Below are 21,256 nucleotides of genomic sequence, written 5' to 3' on the forward strand. Positions count from 1 at the left end.
ATCATTATAGGTAGCTGCCAGGCAAAGGCAGTGAAGGAAATTGTACAGATCCAGATTGGATTGTCCTTCTGGGAAAAGGAAGCATACCCTGTAGTATATTATCAACTTGTTGACCAAATTTTGCGGCTAGATTTCAATTTTGAGCGCATTTCGGGCCCCATTTTGGTCCTGTAAGTTTTCTGGACAGTTTATAGAACAGTCAAAATTGATTGTTTTTTGGTTGCGCAGTGTTTCTGTGCACAATTCGCACCGAGTAAATAGTGCACTGGTGTATGTGAAGTGTATACAAAGATTTGGAAACTGCATATGTGTTGTAGGTTTATGTATTGGTGAGAATACAGAGCCTATTTGGTACCGCCACTCAAAAAAGCTCATTACAGGTTGAGCTATTATCTGCTATTTGCAGAACATTTATTCCTTGGTGCAGAATACTCAAAGTTGCAGGTCAAGATGTCTGACACTCTTTCTTCTATTGTAAATGAAGAATACCTTCCAGGCATGGAAGTTTAGGATGACAAACTTCCTTAATGGTAAAGGATATTGGGAGTTTATTACAAGTGATGAAGAGGAGCCGGAACTTCCGGAACAGAATCCCACTCCACAACAGGTGTAGGCCTTTAAGGCATGAAAGAGCCATCAAGGTGATGTACTGGCTATCTATTAGTGTCTTTGATGCAATGATAGGGCACATACAGGATGAAGTGACCCCTAAGGAGGCATGGGACACTTTGATGAAGCTTTATAGCACAAACACCAAAGCAAGGAAAATGCAATTAAAGCAAGAGCTGCATGATTGCTGACGCTCTAGCATCTATTGGATCACTTGTTGAAGATGACGATGGTGTTAGTCACGCTGAATGGTCTAGGCAAAGAGTACAACCAGTTTCAGACGTCTATTCGAACTAGGGAAAACTTTCCTAATTTCCAAGATCTCATAGCTCTTCTAATCAGTGATCAAGAGATGAATGTTGGGAGTAAGTCTACTTCCAATAATGCGCAGGAGTAAGCCTTCTACTCATCAGATGTAGGTAGAGGCAGAGGAAGATCATCATCTAGAGGTGGACGAGGTGGTTGATTTGGAAATCAAAACCAACAACAAAATTCTAAAAATCAGAATAATGCAGGTGGAAGAAACCAGTCTCGAGGCACAGGGAGCCAAAGAGGCCATGGTGGATGGCAAAGGACTAGCAAATAGATAGTAGCATGGAATGCTATTATTGTGGAAACCAAGGCATATGGCAAGGAGCTACTATAAGAAACAAAATGACATAAAGAGTGGAAAGTTTTAGCAGGGCAACTATGCATCTTCAAGCAAGCAGGCTGAAGATAGAAGTGAGCAGCTATTTGTGATGCAGCACATGCTTAGCTCCACAATAGGAGATGTATCACAATCTAGTGATGTTTGGTATGTAGACTCTGGGGCATCTAACCACATGACCAGTCATGGTGAGTGGTTTGGAGAAATGCAAAAATTGCAGAAACCAGGGTATGTGGAAACAGGAGATGATAGTGTGCACCCTATTGCGCATGTTGGGAAAGTGCCATTATCTATGCAGGATGGCAAAATGAAGTACCTTGCAGATGTACTTCATGTTCCAAACATAACAAAGAACCTGGTTTTAGTTGGACAGATGGTTGAGCAGGGTTTGCAAGTGAGGTTTAATCCTCAAGGCTGTTTTGTTGAAGACTTCAAGGATCAATGCCGCTTGGTTGCAAAGGGCAACAGAAATGGAAGGATGTTTACCTTAGATGTGAGTATGCCTCAGGTGAAGGCTACAATGTTTGCACATAGGACGTGTCATTGCAGATATTGACATCTGGCACAAGTGTATTGGGCATGTGAATGTGCAACAGTTGAAGTCTATGTAGACCAAGAATATAGTGGACGGATGGCCCAAGTTCAAAGTGGATAGTATGCATAAGATATGTGAAGCATGCCAATTTGGCAAAGCAGGCCCAAACATGCTTTTTCGCATGATATGCATGTGAGTGCAAGGCCGTTAGATGTTATACATTTTGATGTATGGGGACCAACCAAGACTGCAACAATTGCAGGTTGCAGGTATTATGTTACGTTCATCGATGACCATACTAGGAAAGTGTGGGTCTATTTCATGAAAGAAAAAGGTGAAGTGTTTGGTCACTTCCAAAAGTTTAAAGCTATGGTGGAGAAGGAAAAAGGCATGTAGATCAAATGCCTAAGATCTGATGGTGGGGGAGAATATTTCTCCAATGAATTTTTAGATTTCTTGAGAGACCAGGGAATCAAGAGGCAGTTTACATGCAGGTACACTCCACAATAAAATGGTGTTGCTAAAAGGAAGAATAGGCACATTGCAGAGGTTGCACGTGCTTTAATGAATGAGAAGTGTATGCCTCACTATTTTTGGGCTGAAGCAATATCAACTGTTGTTTACATTATGAACAAGACTCCCATTGTAGTTGTTCATGGCATGCCGCCTGAACATAAGTTTACAGGTACAAACCAAATGTGGCACACTTGAAAGTGTTTGGTTGTATTGCATATGTGCATGTACCTGATGAAGTGAGAACAAAGTTGGATCCAAAGGCAGAAAAATGTATCTTCATTGGATATTCCTTGGAATAGAAAGGTTATAGATGCTATAACCCTACAACTCGTGAGGTTCAAGTGAGCAGAGATGTTGTATTTGATGAGATAAGTAACTGGTATGCACCAACAGAGGTAGCCAAAGATGCGGATGGGAGATATGCAGATGCTGTCCCACGTGTACAACAGCAATCATAGGAGTTGAGTGGACCGAGAGAGTCCTCGAGTAGTGGATACATTAGTAGCCCATGGTCAGGCAGGCTGAGAGCTAATGCATCAGCCCACGATACTACAAGTGTAGGTACACATGTGTCATGGAAAGGGAAAGAAAAGGTAGATCAGCCTTTTGTGCCTGATGTGTCAATAGGTCACTCATTTGATGGTGACTCTAGTGGCTCCGAGCAGAGCCTTGATGAGGAGTTGGGAATTCCAGTAGTTGATACTCTAGGTGTATGGAGAAACATGACTACACAAAGGGCACCTGGCAGTGATCCAGGTGTACGCAGGTCTACTAGGGTGAGATACCCTATTGATAGACTGAGGTATGATGGTTATATAGCTCATCATTATGCTTACATGGTGAAAGCTATACAGAAGGTAGAGCCCACTTCTTTTGAACAGGCACTTGGAAATCAGAAATGGGAGCATGCCATGTATGAGGAGATGGCAGCATTGGATGCCAATGAGACATGGGAGCTTGTGCCTTTGCCTAAGGAAAAGAAGGCAATTGGATGTAAGTGGGTGTACAAAGTAAAGCATAACTCAGATGGATCAGTGAGCAGGTACAATGCAAGATTGGTTACCAAGGGTTATGCACAAACATATGGGATTGATTATGATGGATCAGTGAGCAGGTACAATGCAAGATTGGTTACCAAGGGTTATGCAAGATTGGTTACCAAGGGTTATGCACAAACATATGGGATTGATTATGATGAGACATTCAGTCAAGTTGCTAGGATGGCAACTGTGAGAGCAGTCATTGCTATGGCTGTAGCTAAGGGATGGTCTTTACGTCAAATGGATGTAAAGAATGCCTTCTTGCATGGTAATTTGCAAGAAGAGGTTTACATGATGCAGCCACAAGGTTATGAGAGTGGTGCACATCAAGATTTTTTGTGCAAGTTATGAAAAGTCTTGTATGGCTTGAAACAGGCACTTAGAGCATGGTCAAACAAGATCGGGGAGTATCTTGTTACTATTGGGTTTCTAAAATCCAATGCAAATTTTTCACTTTATATGAAAGGGACTGCACCACATGAACATTCTAATTGCTAGGGTTCCTCAATTGTGACCTTGTTGGGTGCACAAATATTGAAGCGCAAGGAGAAGGAAGGGAAAATACTTAATTAATTGCATACTAGAAGGGATTCATGATGAGAGAGACATTAAAGAAAAAGAGAGAGGATTCTACTCATACCATATACAATAATCACATCAAGAGCTAATTAAGACTCATAAGACAATATATCACAAGAAATATCTTCATAATACTAGAATTTCATTGAAATTCATCACATATACATAGGGAATAGAGTAGAGAAAGAGAAAAGCTACCCTATGAGTGATAGCAACAAGCTATGGAAACACTACTCTAGGCAAACTATCATCAACTATGAATGAGAAAAGCTTGTCCCAAGAGTGAGCAAGAGGGCTCCTTTTATAGGACATTTCTCACCATGCTATTACAATTTACAATTTCCAATAGTAGAAGCCTTCCTAGGACTCCATAAGCCCGGATGTCACCATCAATTGTCCTTCTTGGCTACTTTTGACATGTGTCCCTTTCATTTCTTTAATCAAGAATTGTTGACTTGAGAGATAAGATCTAAGCCCACCTTGAGACCACACAAAGTCCCCCCATGTACACATGTTGAAAGTCTCCTTAATCCACATGGGACTTCTAGAAGGATTCTTCTCTATTATGCATCCTTCCACACTCCTCCCCACACGCCATCCACAAGCCTCCACAAGCCTTGCATGTGTTTGCCATCTTATTTATTTGGATTTACCAAGCCAAGTAGACAAAAGGCCCACTTCTATTTTATGACTCATCACTAATTTATGAAGCATTAGCACTATGTCCCATACCAATGTATTTATCATCCATACAAATGGTATTTACAAGGTAGCATTCCACTCATTCACACCCAATACATAATATTACATAAAACCCTTCATGTGAAACAAGATATTCAGAGTCAAATCACCACTAAGCCATTGAAGATGAACCGCCAAGCTGCCACCAAGCTGCCAACTTCACATACAAGCTTCTTCTCGGTGAGCATTACCGACATACCAAAGGTCGGGTTGCACATGAATAAATACCACACATATGTATCATCAATTAAAAATGAAGAAGCCTCAACAAAAGGAAATTTTTGGTATTACATCTTCCCCGGACCAAAATGAAACTCTGTCCTCAGAGTTTAGCTGCATATCTTCAAGAATCCCGTGTATGAAATAAGGCCAACTTATCTTGATTTACCCAATGAGAGTATGTCCCATTAAGCTCATCCAATTCATAGGTTCCATTATCATAATGTGCCTCCTTCACATGGTATGGGCCAAACCATCGTGGTAAAAACTTTTTACCAACTCTCCTTTCATGGCGACGAGCATCAAATTCTTTCACAATGTCACCTTTCTCAAACATCCTTGTCTTCAATTTTGCATCAAATGCCTTCTTCTGTCTGATTTGAGCCTTCAAGACATTATTCATAGCTGCATGACGACATTCATCAAGATAAGGCAAATCCAAGAGTTGATGCTTAAGAGACTCCTCCTCATCTAAATGTTTTGATGTGGAGGTCCTCCAGGTAGCAATATCATACTCAATAGGAAGCAACCCCTCAATGCCATAAACCAACCTGAAAGGAGTAAACCCAGTAGAAGAGCTAGGAGTACATCTATAAGACCACAATGCAGCATGAACCTTCTTAACCCATGAACTTTTGTCTTCCAAGACCTCAGCTTCCTTAGCAATCATCCTACACACAAAGTTTGATTAGTCTTCTCAACCAATCCATTTGTGCTAGGCTTGTAAGCAGTGGTGACACGGTGCTTGATAGAAAACCTTTCTGTCAAGGCTGCCACTACATCACCAAGAAAGTTTTTACCTTGATCAGATACTATCTCCTTTGGGCATCCAAATTAAGTGATGATCCTTTCATAGATGAAACGTGCAATCTCCTCTCCTGTTGCATTCTTGATAGCTCTTGCCTTAGCCCATTTGGTAAGATATTCAATGGCTACCACTCCTAGGTGTTACAAAGAGTGGCCCAACAATATCTATCCCCCATTTTTCAAAAGGACTAAGGGGAGGGATAGGATGAAGTGGTCCCTGTGTAGTTGACCTATTTGCAAAGGTCTAGCAAATATCACAAGTACAACAAAAGATAAAAGCATCCTTGAAAATAGAAGGCCAATAATATCCTACAGTAAGGATTTTGTTAGCAGTAGCCTTGCCAGCATAATGACCCCCACATAATCCTTCATAAAATTCCTCAAGAAGCTTCTTTCCATCTACTTGAGAAACCACCTTACGAAAAATTCCATCACCACCTTGGAAATAAAGATTATTTCCAATTACTATATAAGGTCGACTCCTATGTGCAATGCTTTGCTTCCTCTTCTTATCTGCACCACTAGGAAACTTACACTTTGTAAGATAATCCCAAATTTCCTTAAAACCCTCTGGAATAATATCTACAGCCATAAGGTTAGCATCAGGAAAATCATCATCCTCTGACTTGTCTCCTACATCATCATAAGCCCAAGATAAAGCATCTGCATTGATGTGTTTAGACCCTGGCCTATCCATCACATCAAACTCATACTCTTGCAAAAGAATAATCCACCTAGCTATGCGGCCAATAGGATTAGGCTTATTAAAAATAAACCTTAAAGCTCTATGATCAGTGATAACAATGAACTTGCTTCCCAAAAGATAATGATGAAACTTCTTCACAACAAAGATGATAGCAAGAGCCTCTCTTTCAGTGTGATAGAGTAGTTTCTTTCTACTGGTATGAGTTGTCTGCTTGCAAAATGAATTGGATAATCATGCCCTTTGTTCATCCCTTTGGCTCAAGGTACTCCCAACTACCTGCAAGGAAGCATCTGTGTACACCAAAAACTCTTTCTCCCAGTTAGGTGAAATCAAAACAGGTGCAGTGGTGAGTGCCACCTTCAATTTCTTGAATGCATCATATGCATTCTCATCAGGATCAAAAGGTGAATCCTTTTTCAAGTACTTGCGACATCTTTACAAAGCCATTGGGTTGTATGTTTACTAGAGTACTATCACATATAGTGTACTCTTATCTTAGAGTATTATCACATATAGTACTCTTATCACATATAGAGTACTATCACATATAGTGTACTCTTATCATTTTAGGTATTATGCATTGTTGAAGAGTGAAGAAGAAGATAGAAGAAAATTCAGCCATCCATATCTCTCTCTCTCTTGTGTGCTTGTCTAGTCTATTGTGTGTGTGTGTTGTTGCTTTCTAGGATCGAGACTCTCTTCCTCTCCTCCACATTCTTGTTAGCAGGGAATCAAGAGGCAGTTTACATGTAGGTACACTCCGCAACAAAATGGTGTTGCTGCAGAAAGGAAGAATCGGACCATTGTTGCAAAAGTTGCTTGTGCCTTGATGAATGAGAAGAACATGCCTCATTATTTTTGGGCTGAAGCAGTATCAAAACTGTTGTTTACATTATGAACAGGACCCCCACTATTCATGGAATGATGCCTGAACAAAAGTATACAAGTACAAAACCGAATGTTTCACACTTGAAAGTGTTTGGATGTATTGCATATGTGCATGTACCTGATGAAGTGAGAATAAAGAGGCTGAAAATGCATCTTCATTGGTTATTCCTTGGAGTAGAAAGGTTATAGATGCTATAACCCTAACGACTCTCGTGAGATGCGAGTGAGCAGAGATGTGGTCTTTGATGAGATCAGTAGCTAGTATGCACCAGTAAGATAGATGAAGATGCAGATGTTAGAAGTGCAGATGTTAGAAGTGCAGATGTTAGAAGTATGCAGATGTTAGAAGTGCAGATGTTGTTCCACAAGTATAGCAACAATAGTCATCACAGGTCTTGAGTGGACCTAGAGAGTCCTCGAGCAGTGGATCCATTATTAGTCCATGGTCAGGCAGGCTGAGGTCTGATGCATCACCTCATGATGCACATCGTGATACTACAGGTGCAGGTAAGCATGTATCACGTAAAGGAAAGAAAAAGGTAGACCAACCTTTTATGCATGATGTGTTAGAAGGTCACTCCTATGTGGATGGTGGTGATTCTAGTGACTCAAAGCAAAGCCTTGATGAGGAGATGGGGATTCCAGCTATGGTTACTCCTAGTGTGCAGAGAACCAAGACTATTTTGAGGACACCTGGTAGTAGTCTAGGTGTACGTAGGTCTACACGGGTGAAATACCCTATTGATAGATTGAGATATGATGGTTATACAGCTCATCATTATGCTTACATGGTGAAAACTATACATGAGGTTGAGCCCACTTGTTTTGAGCAGGCACTTGGAAATTAAAAATGGGAAGATGCCATAGATGAGGAGATGGCAGCATTGGATATGAATGAGACATGGGAATTGGTGCCTTTGCCTAAGGAAAAGAAGGCAATGGGATGTAAGTGGGTGTAAAAAGGAAAGCACAACTCAGATGGATTAGTGAGTAGGTACAAGGCAAGGTTAGTTACCAAGGGTTATGCACATACCTATGGAATTGACTATGAGGAGATGTTTAGTCCAGCTGCTGCTAGGATGGCAACAGTGAGAGTAGTCATTGCTATGGCTGTAGCAAAAGGATGGTCTTTACATCAAATGGATGTAAAGAATTCCTTCTTGCATGGTGATTTGCAAGAAGAGGTTTACATGATGTAGCCACTAGGTTATGAGAGTGATGCACATATAGATTTTGTGTGCAAGTTATGGAAAGCCTTGTATGGCTTGAAACATGCACCTAGAGCATGGTCAAACAAGATTGGGGAGTATCTTGTTACTATTGGATTTCTAAAATCCAATGCAAATTTTTCACTTTATGTGAAAAGGACAAAAAATGGAATCATATTGTTGGTCATCATATTGTTGGTCATCTATGTGGATGATATGATCATCAACTGGTGATAGGTGATGCAGAAATACAGGATGTACGGCTACTTTCAAAGTAGAAGTTTGAGATGAAGGATTTGGGTGAGCTACGATATTTTCTGGGCATAGAGGTGGTGGTGAGATCACTTCATGTCATTTTTTTGGTGCAGAGGTAGTATGGCTTCTTGGACATGTTATCCAAGTATGATATGATAGGTTGTAAGCCTATCACAGTGCCATTGGAGCAGAACATGAAGTTATCTACAGATACAGGTGATGTCTTGGAAGACCCTACTACTATGTACGGGCGCATAGTAGGCAGCTTGATTTATATGACTATCATGAGGCTAGATTTGAGCTATGTTGTTGGATTGGTGAGTCAGTTTATGCAGACCCCAAGGAAGCCACACTTGGATGCGGCTAGATGGATACTCAGGTACATAAAGTCCACTCTTGACTAAGGACTTTTTTATGAGACTTGTAGAGAGATACAAGAGGTGACAGGACACATTGATGCTTGGACTCGTAGCATCTCAGATAGGAGATCTACTAGTGGTTTTGTTTTCTCTTTTGGGAGTGCCGCCGCCTTGAGTTGGAGTAGCAAGAAATAGCCTACAATTGCCTTGTCAAGCATAGAGGCAAAGTACAAGGGTGCTGCTATGGCAGCATGTGAGGTATCTTGGATGTAGAAGCTACTTGTTTTGCAGATATGGGTGAGCCCTTGGATAGGACTATTGTCATTTTTTGTGACAACATGAGTAGCATACAATTGGTCAATAACCCAGTGTATCATGCTAGGACCAAGCACATTGAGGTGCATTATCACTTTGTTAGGGAGAAGATTCTAGCAGGTGATATTGAGTTGGTTTATGTCAGCACAAAGGATCAAGTAGCTTGGTTTTACAAAGGCATTGGGTACAAAGAAGCTCCACAGGATTAGAAGCTTACTTGGAGTGTGTAGCATGGGGTTAAGCTCGAGGGGGAGTGTTGAGATATCGAGCTCCACATGTGCGGACATTGATGGACAGCTTGGGTGTCCACACTTATCTCACTGGCATGGTTGGTAGACATTGATGGACAGCTTGGGTGTCCACACTTATCTCACTCGCATGGTTGGTAGACATTATGATATACGCTAGTGGACTACATCATGGTGGGTGATAGCTAGTAGAGCGTTGGCATAGTTATGAGAGCTGGGGTTTACACTATGGATTGACCTTTGTATGTTAGTAGTGGACTACTTTACATTATGGGTGTACTCTTATCTTTTAGTTTTATGCATTGTTGAGTGAAGAAGAAGATAGAAGAAAATTCAGCCATCCCTCTCTCTTGTGTGTGCTTGTCTACTCTTGTGTTGTGTGTGTGAATGTTGTTGCTTGAAAGAATCGAGACTCTCTCCCTCTCCCCCACATTCTTCTCACTTCCTTATTCACGCTTCCCTTGAAACAAGTGTCATTGTGCACTCCATTGTTCAAGAACCAGGAACATGTTGTTTCAATACATTGGATATGACCAATGCAATGACTAATTCTACATACCCCATGGAAGTTGACATTCGATGTTACAAGCTTTGTCCATGTGTGACCATCGTATTTGTGTTCCATCCCATCCATTCTTGATCCTATCCCCATTGTGGCTGGGAACTCAAAGATAACATCTCCATCATAGATCACCATTTTTGAAACACAACAGACAAGCTTTGTAAGTGTATTGTCCTTCCTTGTACTCAATAGATAGTCTAGGAGACTCTTCTCTTTTGTTGTAGGAGAGATGGGCATCCACGGGTTCATTGAGCTTAAGGGTTCAACCTCAAATGTCGTTCCAAACTCTTCTTTATGACCTTATTTGGCAAAGGACTTTCTAGGTTTACTTTTACTAAAATAGGACTACACTTTGGTGTATTGCAAGTCAAAGAGAAAGTCACCTTGTATGTCAAATACATTGACGCATCCAAGATATACATTTCTTTTCCTTTCATATCTTTAATCGACATAAGACTGATGTAGGTTTCTTCACTCCCTTATGAAAATGACAGCTTCAATAGATTTGTATTCCATTTGTGAGGATTCTTTAATAAGAAAACCCCTCCCTACTATTCCCTTACCATTGCTAAGAGGGACCTTCACATCCTTGCAAGGGAATGACACAATGGCCTCCATAGACTCCATAGACTATGAATGCTAAGAAAGAAGAGAAAGTTTCAATGACACAAAGAAAAGAAAGGAGGCCAAGGGAAAAAAATCTCAAAATGAGGTATCCTTAATTTATATTTAACCTATAGATAAGGTTAGGGTTAGGGTTAGGATTACTCTCTCTCTATCTTTCTCTCTCTATTTTCTCTCCCTCTCTTTTTCTCTCTATTCCCCTCTCTCCCCCTCTTCTTCTCTCTATTATCCTCTCTTCCTATCTCTCTATTTTTCTCTCTCTACCTCACCCTCTCTCTTCTCTCCCTACCCCTTTCTCTCTCTTCTCTCCCTTTCTCTCTCTCCCCCTCTTCTCCTCTCTCTCTCTTCTCTCCCCCTATCTTTATCTCTATTCCTCTCTCTCCCCCTCCCTCTATCCCTCTCTCTCCCCCTCCCTCTTCTCCTCTCTCTCCTCTCTTTCTCTCTCTTTCTCATCTCCTCTCTCTCTTCCTATCCCTCCCTCTTCTCCTCTCTCTCTCTCTCCTCTCTCCCCCCCTCTCTCTCTGTCTTCTCCTCTCTCTCTCTTCCTATCCCTCCCTCTTTTCCTCTCTCTCCCCCCCCCTCTCTCTCTCTTTCCATCTCTCTTCTCCTCTCTCTCCCTCTCTCTTCTACTCTCTCTCTCTCTCAATGTGCCGTTGCCATGTGGAGGGCTATGCACGTGGTGATGCAACATGCATAGCCCTCCAATAGGCAATGCACATGGTGACGGCGCTACCACATGTATTTCTTGAGTAGGTCAATACATGTGGCGGCTCTGTGTATTAGCCGTTGGGCCAATAGACGTGGCTTTGCCATGGCACTACCATGTGTATTGCCCGACTAGGGCAATACATGTGGTGCTTTTACCTTGTGGGCCTCCCTCATGCCCCCTTCTTCTCATGATCCCACCCCCTCACAACTCACACTCGACCCCCCCTCTCGCTCAGTGCACCAACTATAGCAGCACCCCCCCTTGCACCCCCCTCTCACATGCCTCTCGCACTCCCTCCCCACCCTCCCTCTCACCACCCCCTCACGCCCCTCTTTTGCAGTGCCCCCTCTTGTCGCCCTCCCTCGCGCACTCCGTGCAACACCCTCCCTTGCTGCCCTCCCTCTCACTGCCCCCTCGTGCCCCTCTTGCAATGCCCCCTTCTCATCGCTCTCCCTCATGCGCCCCTTGCAGCGCCCCCCATGCCACCCTCCCTCTCGCCACCCCCTTGCAACCCTTGGAGCACCCCCCCCCCCCCCCTTGCGGCCCTTGGAGCCTTCCTCTTGCCACCCCCTTTTGGCCCTTGGAGCATGATGACATGTGATTTTGGGTTCTAAATAGCATTTAATTTTTTGTAATTTTATGTATATGTAGATGAGTAGTAGGATGGTCATTAAAGTGGGAAAAATCATGTAATTGGTGAGGAATTTAACATTCAAAGTGTCTCAGTAAACTAAGAGGGATGAGGATCATCATAGGAGGATGATGATTTTATTATGTCAATGATGTGAAGGACGGATGGGGTTGATACTGATGATGCTTGATATGTTTTTATAGAGGTTTTGAATGGGTATCACGTGGATGGAGTTAGAGTTGGAAGGGAGTGGTGATGAGCATGTAAGGGGAAGACGCTAACCTCGACCTCACTTTTGGAAGCATCACGTTTTTGAGGTGTGGTTGGGGAATTATACACGGTCAAAGTATGGTCAAAATGGGTTGATTTTAGAGCATTTATCCTAGGGTTGAAGGGGGGTAAGAAAATGACACATGTCATTCATATATAACTTAATATCAAAGGGTGGAGGTCTTTGTTGATGGGTATGGGTGGTTAAAAAAAATAAAAATAGATTAGGCCGTTGGGAGATCTTGAAGTGTACCTCTGCTAGTTGCTGCATAGGAGTTGACTTCTCTTAGGATGGAAGGGTGAGTCCATGGTAATGTTGAGTGTGTAGTAGTGTTGGAATAAAGGGGTGATGTACGTTTTAAGGTATAGAGTGGTGGGATTGAAAAATTATGAGATTATGGATATAGGGTGTGGGAAAGAAAGAAAGAAAATATTAAGAAAAGGAAATCGTTATGCAAAAAGTTGTGGGCCATTTTTCGTGGGGATTGGAGGAGGCGTGCATTAAGGAGGCAACGTTCTTCTTGATCGGAGAGTGGAAGAGGCACGCGCGCATGTGGAGGGTGTTAAAGGGAGAGCGCATGAGATGAGATGCTGGCCGATTTTTCTAACAGAGGGAGAGAGAGGGCGCTGAGGTTGGCAGCATAGGAGAGGAGAGTTTTAGCGAGGAGAGGGCCACACCATGGGTAGCAGGTGAGATGATAAGCATAGGAAGGGAGTTGTTGGTTGGCCGGTTGATCTTGCTACAGGAAAGCGTACTCGTCATGTGAAGGCTGGATGGTTGGCAGTGAGACGAGCGGAGGGAAGCGTGCATAGTAGGCTGGCCGTCAGTTTGCTGTGAGGGGAGACGTGGGTGCAATGTGTTGGAACTAGCTGTCTTGATGGAGAGGAGTGCACGGGGCTGGGAAGCACGCTTCGCATGCTTGATGTCATGGGGCATAGCATGGGGTTGATCGAGGAGATAGCAAGGCATTGGAGAGAGCAACGTGCGCATATATAGGCATGGTGGCTGGTAGCTATGAGAACACATGGGTGCACCGGCGGTTGCGGATGGGAGGAGTAGAGTATGAGAAGAGTGCTAGTTGGTGCTGACCGTGGGGTGGGCATTGGAGTATGGAGAGCACTGCGCAATGCTATAGGAGGCCGATTCAAGAGTGATGGATGAGAAGGCGCATGATGCGCTGGAGTAAGGAGAGTTGAGGCTGGCTGTTTCTTTGCAGAGAAGCACACATGAGACAAACATGGGTTGGCAATCTTGTGGGTTATTCTCCAAGGCACACAGATCATAGAAGGAGAAGAGGGAGAGGTGAGCGTAGCTTTGAAAGAAGACAGTACCATGGAGATTGAATGAGAGAGAGAGGGTGGAAGCATGGAAGAAAGGAATTCGAATGAATGAGCAAGGTGGTAGTGTGACACAAAAATTTAATATCTTAAAATTCCAACTTTGTCTATAAATTGGTGTCTTTACAAGGGTAATAATATGGAAGCTTGTTCAAGAAGCTTGCGGCGACAGTGCCCATAATGGAATGACGGTGTGGCGGCATGGCGGGCTACCTCGACAATGGTTTTTCTTCTAAAATTTTGGATTTCCAAAGGTTTTATCTCATGTGTGAGAGTGCACATTGTAAATACCATGAGTATGTGTATGAATACTTTGGTATGGTTTGTTAGTAGGGTGAGGTGGAAAATAAAAGTGGGCCTTATGCCTACATGGATTTGTTTTGTACTTTTAAATTTGCATTCACCATGTAGCTACAAATAAGGGCATGTGGATGGCACATGGAGAAGTGTGGAAGGCACATGGAGGAGTGTGTGTAGGTGCATAATTAGGAGAGATGCTTCTAGAATGCTTACATGGAAGAAAAGACTCTTGCCATGTGTAAGTTGGGGTCTCCACCTACATGCCACTTAGGCTGAAAATTGTCTCAATGTATCCTTAAAGTCAAAGAAGCCTTCAATTTAATAATCAATAGAAGACTTATCCCAAAATGGACAATTGATGTGACATCCTCCCTTATGTCACGGAAGGTGGAAGATTTCCACAATTGTAATTTGTAACACGGTGAGAGAGGGTGACTTTCCATCTATAAAAGGAGCCCTCCTCTCCCTTTCATTATCAACAATGAGAAGCCTCCACATTTGAGCATATTGTGTCTTGTCACTTACTTTAAGCCATGTATTTAGCCATGTATTTAGCATTTTCGTATGCCTTATTATAGCCTTAAGTCTCTATATCTAGTGGATTCTCTCCTTTTGAGGAATCAAAGTAAGGGAAATGAGGAGTTGTTGATCCCCGAAAGGCCTGTGTTCTACTGGGGTAGCCCTTGCCTTATCACCGCCCTCCTTTGGAGGTACCAATGGTTTTAGAGGTGGTGAGCATGCGGAAAGACTTCGGGAAGCACTTGTAGACTTTGGTCACTCTACTAGGGGCACCGGCATACCCTCATTCTCTATTTTGATTCATCAAATGGCCACATGGATAGGAGATTTTAGCTCAATCTCTCTTGTTTCTTCATTTTCTTTCTATAAAAACAGCTTTACCCCCTTGTACTAAAACGGCCATAACTTTCTGCTCTGTGGTCTGATTCCAAAACTTTTTACATGGACGCGAAGCTCTCTTCAAGCTCTACGGTCTATGTAATTCATTTTGAGTGCAGCCATAAAGAGAAGAAATAGCAATGCTCTATTTTTCTCAGTTTTTTATCATTGGCCATGCAGTTTTGGGCAGTTTTACCACTTGGTACTAAATTGGTCATAACTTTTTACTCCCTACTCCGATTTCAAAACTTTTTACATCGGTGCGAAGCCCTTTCTGAGCTCTTTCCAATGGTATGATTCAGTATTCTGTATTTTGCTTAAATAAAAATCTGTCACTCTCTGTGTTTTGCTATTTTTAGCACTTTTGCTTGAAGTTTTCACAACAATGTTCCGCCCTAACCGCCCGATTCACACCGATGAGCCATACCAATACTCCCCGTATGTTTCGATCCATAAGGTCTTGAGTCGGAAAATATTTTACCAACAAAGGATTGCCCTTTTGTTTGGAGCGGCAAGATTAGCCGAGATTCTTGCTTCCTCGGAGCCCTTTCTCTTCCCTTCCATGAGTTATGACATAACTTTTGATGTGTTTATTTTTATCTTGCTTTAGGGAGAGAAAGAGAGGTGAGGAGGCAGTGAGGTTTTATGCAAGAGAGTTTTTTCATTCTAAGAAGTGACCAAAGTACAATCCCCAAACTTTGCGTCACATCTTTTTGGTGGAGATGCGAGGTAGGTTTTGATAAGAAATATTCTTTCATAACCTCCAAGGTCCCGGCTTGATCAAAGAAAGAGAAGGGTGTTTTCTTAAGTTTTTGAAGATGTTTAACATTCCAGTATTCCATAGTGTTGAAGGAGAAGACCCGGGGGCTTACCTTCGGGAGTTCAATCGAGCATGCAGGCTAACTAATTGGTCTATGAAAGAGCGAGCTGAGATACTTCCTGATTTCTTGGAGGGTTCGGCTTTAGCATGGCATGAGGCTTTACCGGAAGAGTCCAAGAATGATTGGGAGAAGTTGACAAAGGCAATGAAGGAGAGATTTGGGACAGTGGAGTCACCAAATGCCTTGCTCTTGCAGTTGGATCAACTTATCCAAAAGGAAGGGGAGTCAGCTTCGGCTTTTTCAGCAAGGTATGAAACATTGTTTGCTAAGTACCAACATGCCTCTTTACAGCTTGCTATTGCTACTTCTTCTTCTTTAGCTATGGTGGATTCAAAGAGCTCTTTAGCAATGGAACACCTCAAGATGAGCCGGTTTGTGATGGCTTTGGTTCCTAACCTACGTGGGAAAGTCTTGAGTAAGGATCCTACAAGTTTCCAAGAAGCCCTTCGCATTGCCTTGAAGAAGGAGGCAGCCTTGCAGATTGAGTCAACCTTTCAGACTTCAACAACTATGCCAACTTTGCCTTCTCAAGTTGAGGCACCTTCAACATCTAAGGTACCTTCATCTACATCATTAGATCACAATATAGCACATCTCATGGCAGAATTTGCTGATCTAAAGTTACATTTGGTAAATGCACGGCCACCAAGGATCCCACGGGCTGAGGAAAAGCCTAGGGATAAGAGTAACATCACATGTTATGAATGTCAAGAAAAGGGGCACTACCGCACAGAATGTCCAAAGCTGAGACAAAGGGATGATAAAAGGGTAGCATTACTAGAGGAGACATGTTCAGAGAAAGAAGAGGAAACCCTAATGCCAGTGACAGTAAAAAGGGATCAAAAAACTAGGAGTCATGAAGAAAATGAAGAAGAGCATGGTGGAGAGGAGATGCTTGAAGGAGAGAAGAGTAGGAAAAAGAAAAAGTCATCTAGAAGGAAAATTAGCCAATCTAATTTTCCTCTTGGACAAGGATCTCTTAGTTATGACCTTCTCACAGATTTAAGGGAAAAAAATGCTCATATAACATTTGGCCAGCTTCTTGCATTATCTCCAAAGCTTAGGAAGGAATGGGGAAAGTTAGCAAGCACAAGGGAGGGAAAGAAGAAAAAGAAAAGTAGTGGGACATCCATGGCTCAAAAGGTGGACATAGATGTAGGAGATGATGTACCAGTGGTTAATGTCATCATTGGTGGGCAATCTATCTCTAATGCATACATTGATGGAGGGGCATCAATAAATGTCATGAGTGAAAAGACTATGAGGGATGCAGAGCTAAAGCTATCTTCAACCAAGTCTCCATACCGCATAAAGCTTGCCAACAACACTAGGGTGAAAACCCTGGGAGTGGTAAGAAATTTGGAAGTGGATGTAGGTGGAATTATTGTGCCTACTACTTTTCAGGTCATTTCTACCAAGCCAGATGCTAGGGCATACCCATTGATTTTGGGAAGACCGTGGCTTTGCAAAGTGAGAGCAATCCAAAAGTGGGAGACAGGTGATCTCATTCTCCAAGGTGGCAACAAGAAGGTGCGCTACAACATCAAGAGTCGCCGTAAGGAGGTGGTAAGGGATGAATCCTCAACTTCTGATAGTTCAGGTTCAAGGTCCAGTGATGGTGGTGAGGACGCTAGCAGCAGTGACAACTCAGAGGAGTCCATCTCAGAAGGAGAGGTGGAAGGGGTTGCATTTGGTATTGGCTTTGTCACAGATCATGGTGATTTTGATAAAGATGAAACTTTGAAGCAAGAGGATTCCTCAACAACCTCCCAGCACCAGGTTATGGATAGTGTTGCTCTTCGCCACCAAACCGAGCAATTATTTGATGACTCTGTTAGCTTAGGTTTTAGCTTAGGAATAAATCTTCAATAAATGTAATAATGTAATAACAACGGCGGCATGTCTGTTGACATCTCGTGTCTGTTGAACATCATGTCTGCCAGTATCTCATAGCCCGTAATCGGATATAACTGTAAGCCGCAGTGCTATTCATGTGATTCGTTCTATGATTCATCTATGTAATTCATCCTGGGATTCGCTGAATCTGTATTCGCTGTACTCTGTATTTTTCGACAGAGAATGAATTAATAAAGACAATGTTCACTTCAAGGTTATCTCTGTGTGTCTGTCTATTTTACTTTTTGTTTTAATGTTTAATCCTCCCGTGTTGGTTATTGCCAACACTTTTGGCGATCCTGCTGCGTTCGTTTCCACAGTATGATCTGGTTCGTAGTCCTTTTCTATGCCTGCTAATGCTGTTTTTCCATGGTTACTTCTTGCTACTTTGTTTTCTTACACCGTTGTGCGATGTCTTCGTTCTGTCTTTTCTTTTGGTGTTGCTATCTGGGTGTCACATGTGGCTACGTCTGATTTCTATGTTTTCTATGGCCTTCTTTTAGTCTGTTTCTGGCGCATGGTGGATCGGGTTTTCTTTCGATCTTCTCTTTATGGTCTTTTACGCTTTTTGGGCGGGCTTCCAGTTTCTTTTCCGGATGACGCCCCACAAGCGGTGCCTGGATTATCTCTTCTGGCGGACGCACGGCGACACGCTGTCTATTGAAGAATGGATCCCTCCTCATCTGCTTCTGCTCGGGAGCTCCGTCTCTTGGCACGCTTAGCGCGTCGCCAGCTTGAATCGGATGATGATATCCGTCATCAGGCGGGTTCTTCCAGTTTCTTCAGTCTGGGAGAATCCGGATACCAGGTTCCAGCGCGTCCAGAGGAGTTGGATGTGGGGATCCGGGCGTGGAATGTGCTGATCGCTGGTCTTCTGTTGGCTGGTCGTGGAGTTCCAAATGTCACAGTTCGTGGCCCTCCTCTTGGGTTAGGGACCTCCCTTCCAGATCGGCCCAGTACATTCTTCCGGTGCAAGTCTACTGTGTCTTTTACTCCTAATCCGCCGATTCCGCCACCTCCGCTCCTCCCGCCGATTTCGCCACAACCGCCAATTCCGCCAATCCCGCCAATTCCGCCTCAACCGCCTCTCCCGCCAATATTTCCGCCACCACCACCATTGCCGCTTCCGCCTCCGATACCACCCCTACCACTGCAACCGATCATGGCCCTCAAGTATCCCAAATTCTCTGGAAAGAAGCACACTAATCTGGATACCCATGTGGCCAATTTTGAGAATATTTGGCGGGCCAATGGTATGTTACCAACAGTTCCCACTACACAAAAGCGGAATGCATTCAGCGGGACATTCACGGATTGGGCCACCAACTGGTGTGCTCAGTATGATAGTAATTATTTTCCTACTTTTGAAGCCCTTTGGGATGCGTTTCTGCATTGGTTCCGGAAGGATAAAACCCCTTCTTAAGTTCTTCACAAGCTCCGGAACCTCCGGCAGAAGAAGCTTCCGGTGGAGGACTATGCTGCTAAGTTCCGTACCTTGCGGAACCGAGTGGATCCCACTGTCCATCCCAATGATGCATTCATGGGTGAATGGTTTGTCCGTGGTCTCCGGAAAGAGCTTAAGCCCACTGTTGCATCTCTGGATGTAACCATCCTTGGGTTTGACGCTTTGGTGGAAGCAGCCCGCAGATCCGAGACCAGCATGTTGGTGCACGCAAAGAAGAAGAAAAAGCATAAGGTCATTGCTGAGTCCTCCGATCCTGAGTCCGAGGAGGATGACACATCGGATGAATCTTCGTCAGAGTCCGATTCTGACACGGAGTCCAGGCACAAGAGCCGGAAGAAGTGAGGCAAGACGCCAGAAAAGGATGTCGAGGAACGACTGCTGGCAGTTTTGGCCAAGGTGACCGGCGGAAGTGTAGGTGGCTCTGTGTCCGGATTGCGACCTGATGTTTGGTGTTCGAAGTGTTCTAATCCAGGTCACACTAAGGAGGAGTGCAAGTTAACACCTTTTTGTGCAATTTGTCAGACAACCACCCATGCTACGGAGAACTGTCGGTATAATGGCCGAGCCCGACCTCCTGTGCCGGTCCAGCAAGTTGCACCAGTACCTGCCCCAGTGGTACCAGTGCAACACACTTTTGGCAGAGGTTGTGGTGCTGGTAACGTGCTTGGAGCACCCTTTCAGTGCTTTTACTGCTCGGCGCTGGGTCACCGGAAGACGGATTGCCCGGTGTGGCAACGGCATCAAGCGGAGCTCCGGCAGGCCCAGGGAGCTAATCCGCCACCGCCGGCCCCAGCTGTCAATATGATGCAAGTGGTGAAGCAAAATTTTCCGCCTTATCAACCAGATCCCACCGCAATGGTGGTTACTCGATATAAAGGATCAATTACGATCACGGAGATATAAGAAGAATCCAGTGATCCAGTAAGGCCCACTGCATGGAAGGAACAGAAGAAGGTCAGGGACCAGGTCACCCGGATGGTGCAAGATGCACAGGTGACAGTCCAGAAAGGCCCGGCTAGTTCCAATGCAAGTGATGTGCCAGGAGGATCGCTGGGTTCAACTGTGATAGAGGGGGTCAGTGTGGATAAGCAATGGCATCCAGCTGTCCGTAGTGGAATCAGTGTGTCACCATCCCCTGTGGATACGGGTGAGATGGTGGGTCCTAGTAGGAAAGGGAAGGCAGTACAAGCACCGAAGGATGTGTCAGGAAACACGCCGGTGCAACTGCAGCCAAAAGATCGACCAGACATCGTCTTGCAAGATGTGGCGAAGACGGCTTGCCAGTCGTTAAAAGGAAAAGAACCGGCCGAGCAGAGCATGTGCCAGTTGCCAGCTAAGAAGGAGGAACGTAAGGATGAAAAGCCCTTACCCGTTGAATCCGGATCAGAGTATGATCTGTGGGAAGATCTGAAGGAGATGAGATTGAATATCTCATTGGACCAGTTTCTGGCTCTTGTCCCCAGTTACCGGACGAAGTTGCTCCAGAAGGTGGTGCCAAAGGACCAGTTGAGGGCAGTGCCGGATACGATATCAGTTTGTGCCATGGCTGAACCAGTTCCAGATTATGATGGGGCAATTCCAGAGCTTACGGTGGAAATCAGTGGTCACACTGTTTTCGGTGTTTTGGTTGATGGTGGCTCCGGAGTGAATATTCTTTCTGAAACCATGCTGAAACCGTTGGGAATTAAGGATGTGTACCTTGCACCTTTCTCTGTCAAGATGGCGGATCAGCGCCGGGTGCGGCCCTTAGGCATTGTTCGGGGGCAGAATATTACGGTGGCTGGCTGTGTTTTCCCAGTCACGTTGGCGGTACTCCGGATGGAGGAAATCGCGGGTGCCTACCCAATGCTTCTGGGTCGACCTTGGCTTCGGCATGGCAAGATCAAGCAAAACTGGGCCACTGATCAGATTACCATCCGGCGAGGGAAGAAGAAGCTCCAGATCTCTGTAGCCAATAAGGGCACTCTCAAGCCCTCGGCTCGTCCGCTGTACGCAGAAGGTCTTAACTG

At 44.0% G+C, this 21,256-nt stretch overlaps 1 protein-coding gene across 2 annotated transcripts in view; it reads right to left on the reverse strand.

The window, feature by feature from the left end:
* Nucleotides 1–3,827: 3,827 nt before the first annotated feature.
* Nucleotides 3,828–21,256, reverse strand: part of LOC147627309 (uncharacterized) — a 35,607-nt gene continuing 18,178 nt past the window's right edge. Inside the window, exons 3-4 of one of the 2 annotated variants that reach the window (XM_086815941.1) lie at nucleotides 5,440–5,559; nucleotides 5,151–5,293 (exon numbers count right to left, since the gene is read on the reverse strand). In XM_086815941.1, the coding sequence (XP_086672067.1) occupies nucleotides 5,284–5,293; nucleotides 5,440–5,559 (130 nt within the window). In that variant the 3' untranslated portion in view covers nucleotides 5,151–5,283. Of the gene's footprint in view, nucleotides 5,560–21,256 lie in introns of both variants that reach the window. The other variant, XM_086815940.1, reaches the window with a different exon arrangement.

Source organism: Cibotium barometz, chromosome 21, assembly GCF_041138505.1.
Source record: "Cibotium barometz isolate CiBa-2024 chromosome 21, ASM4113850v1, whole genome shotgun sequence".
NCBI classification, from domain to species: domain Eukaryota; kingdom Viridiplantae; phylum Streptophyta; class Polypodiopsida; order Cyatheales; family Cibotiaceae; genus Cibotium; species Cibotium barometz.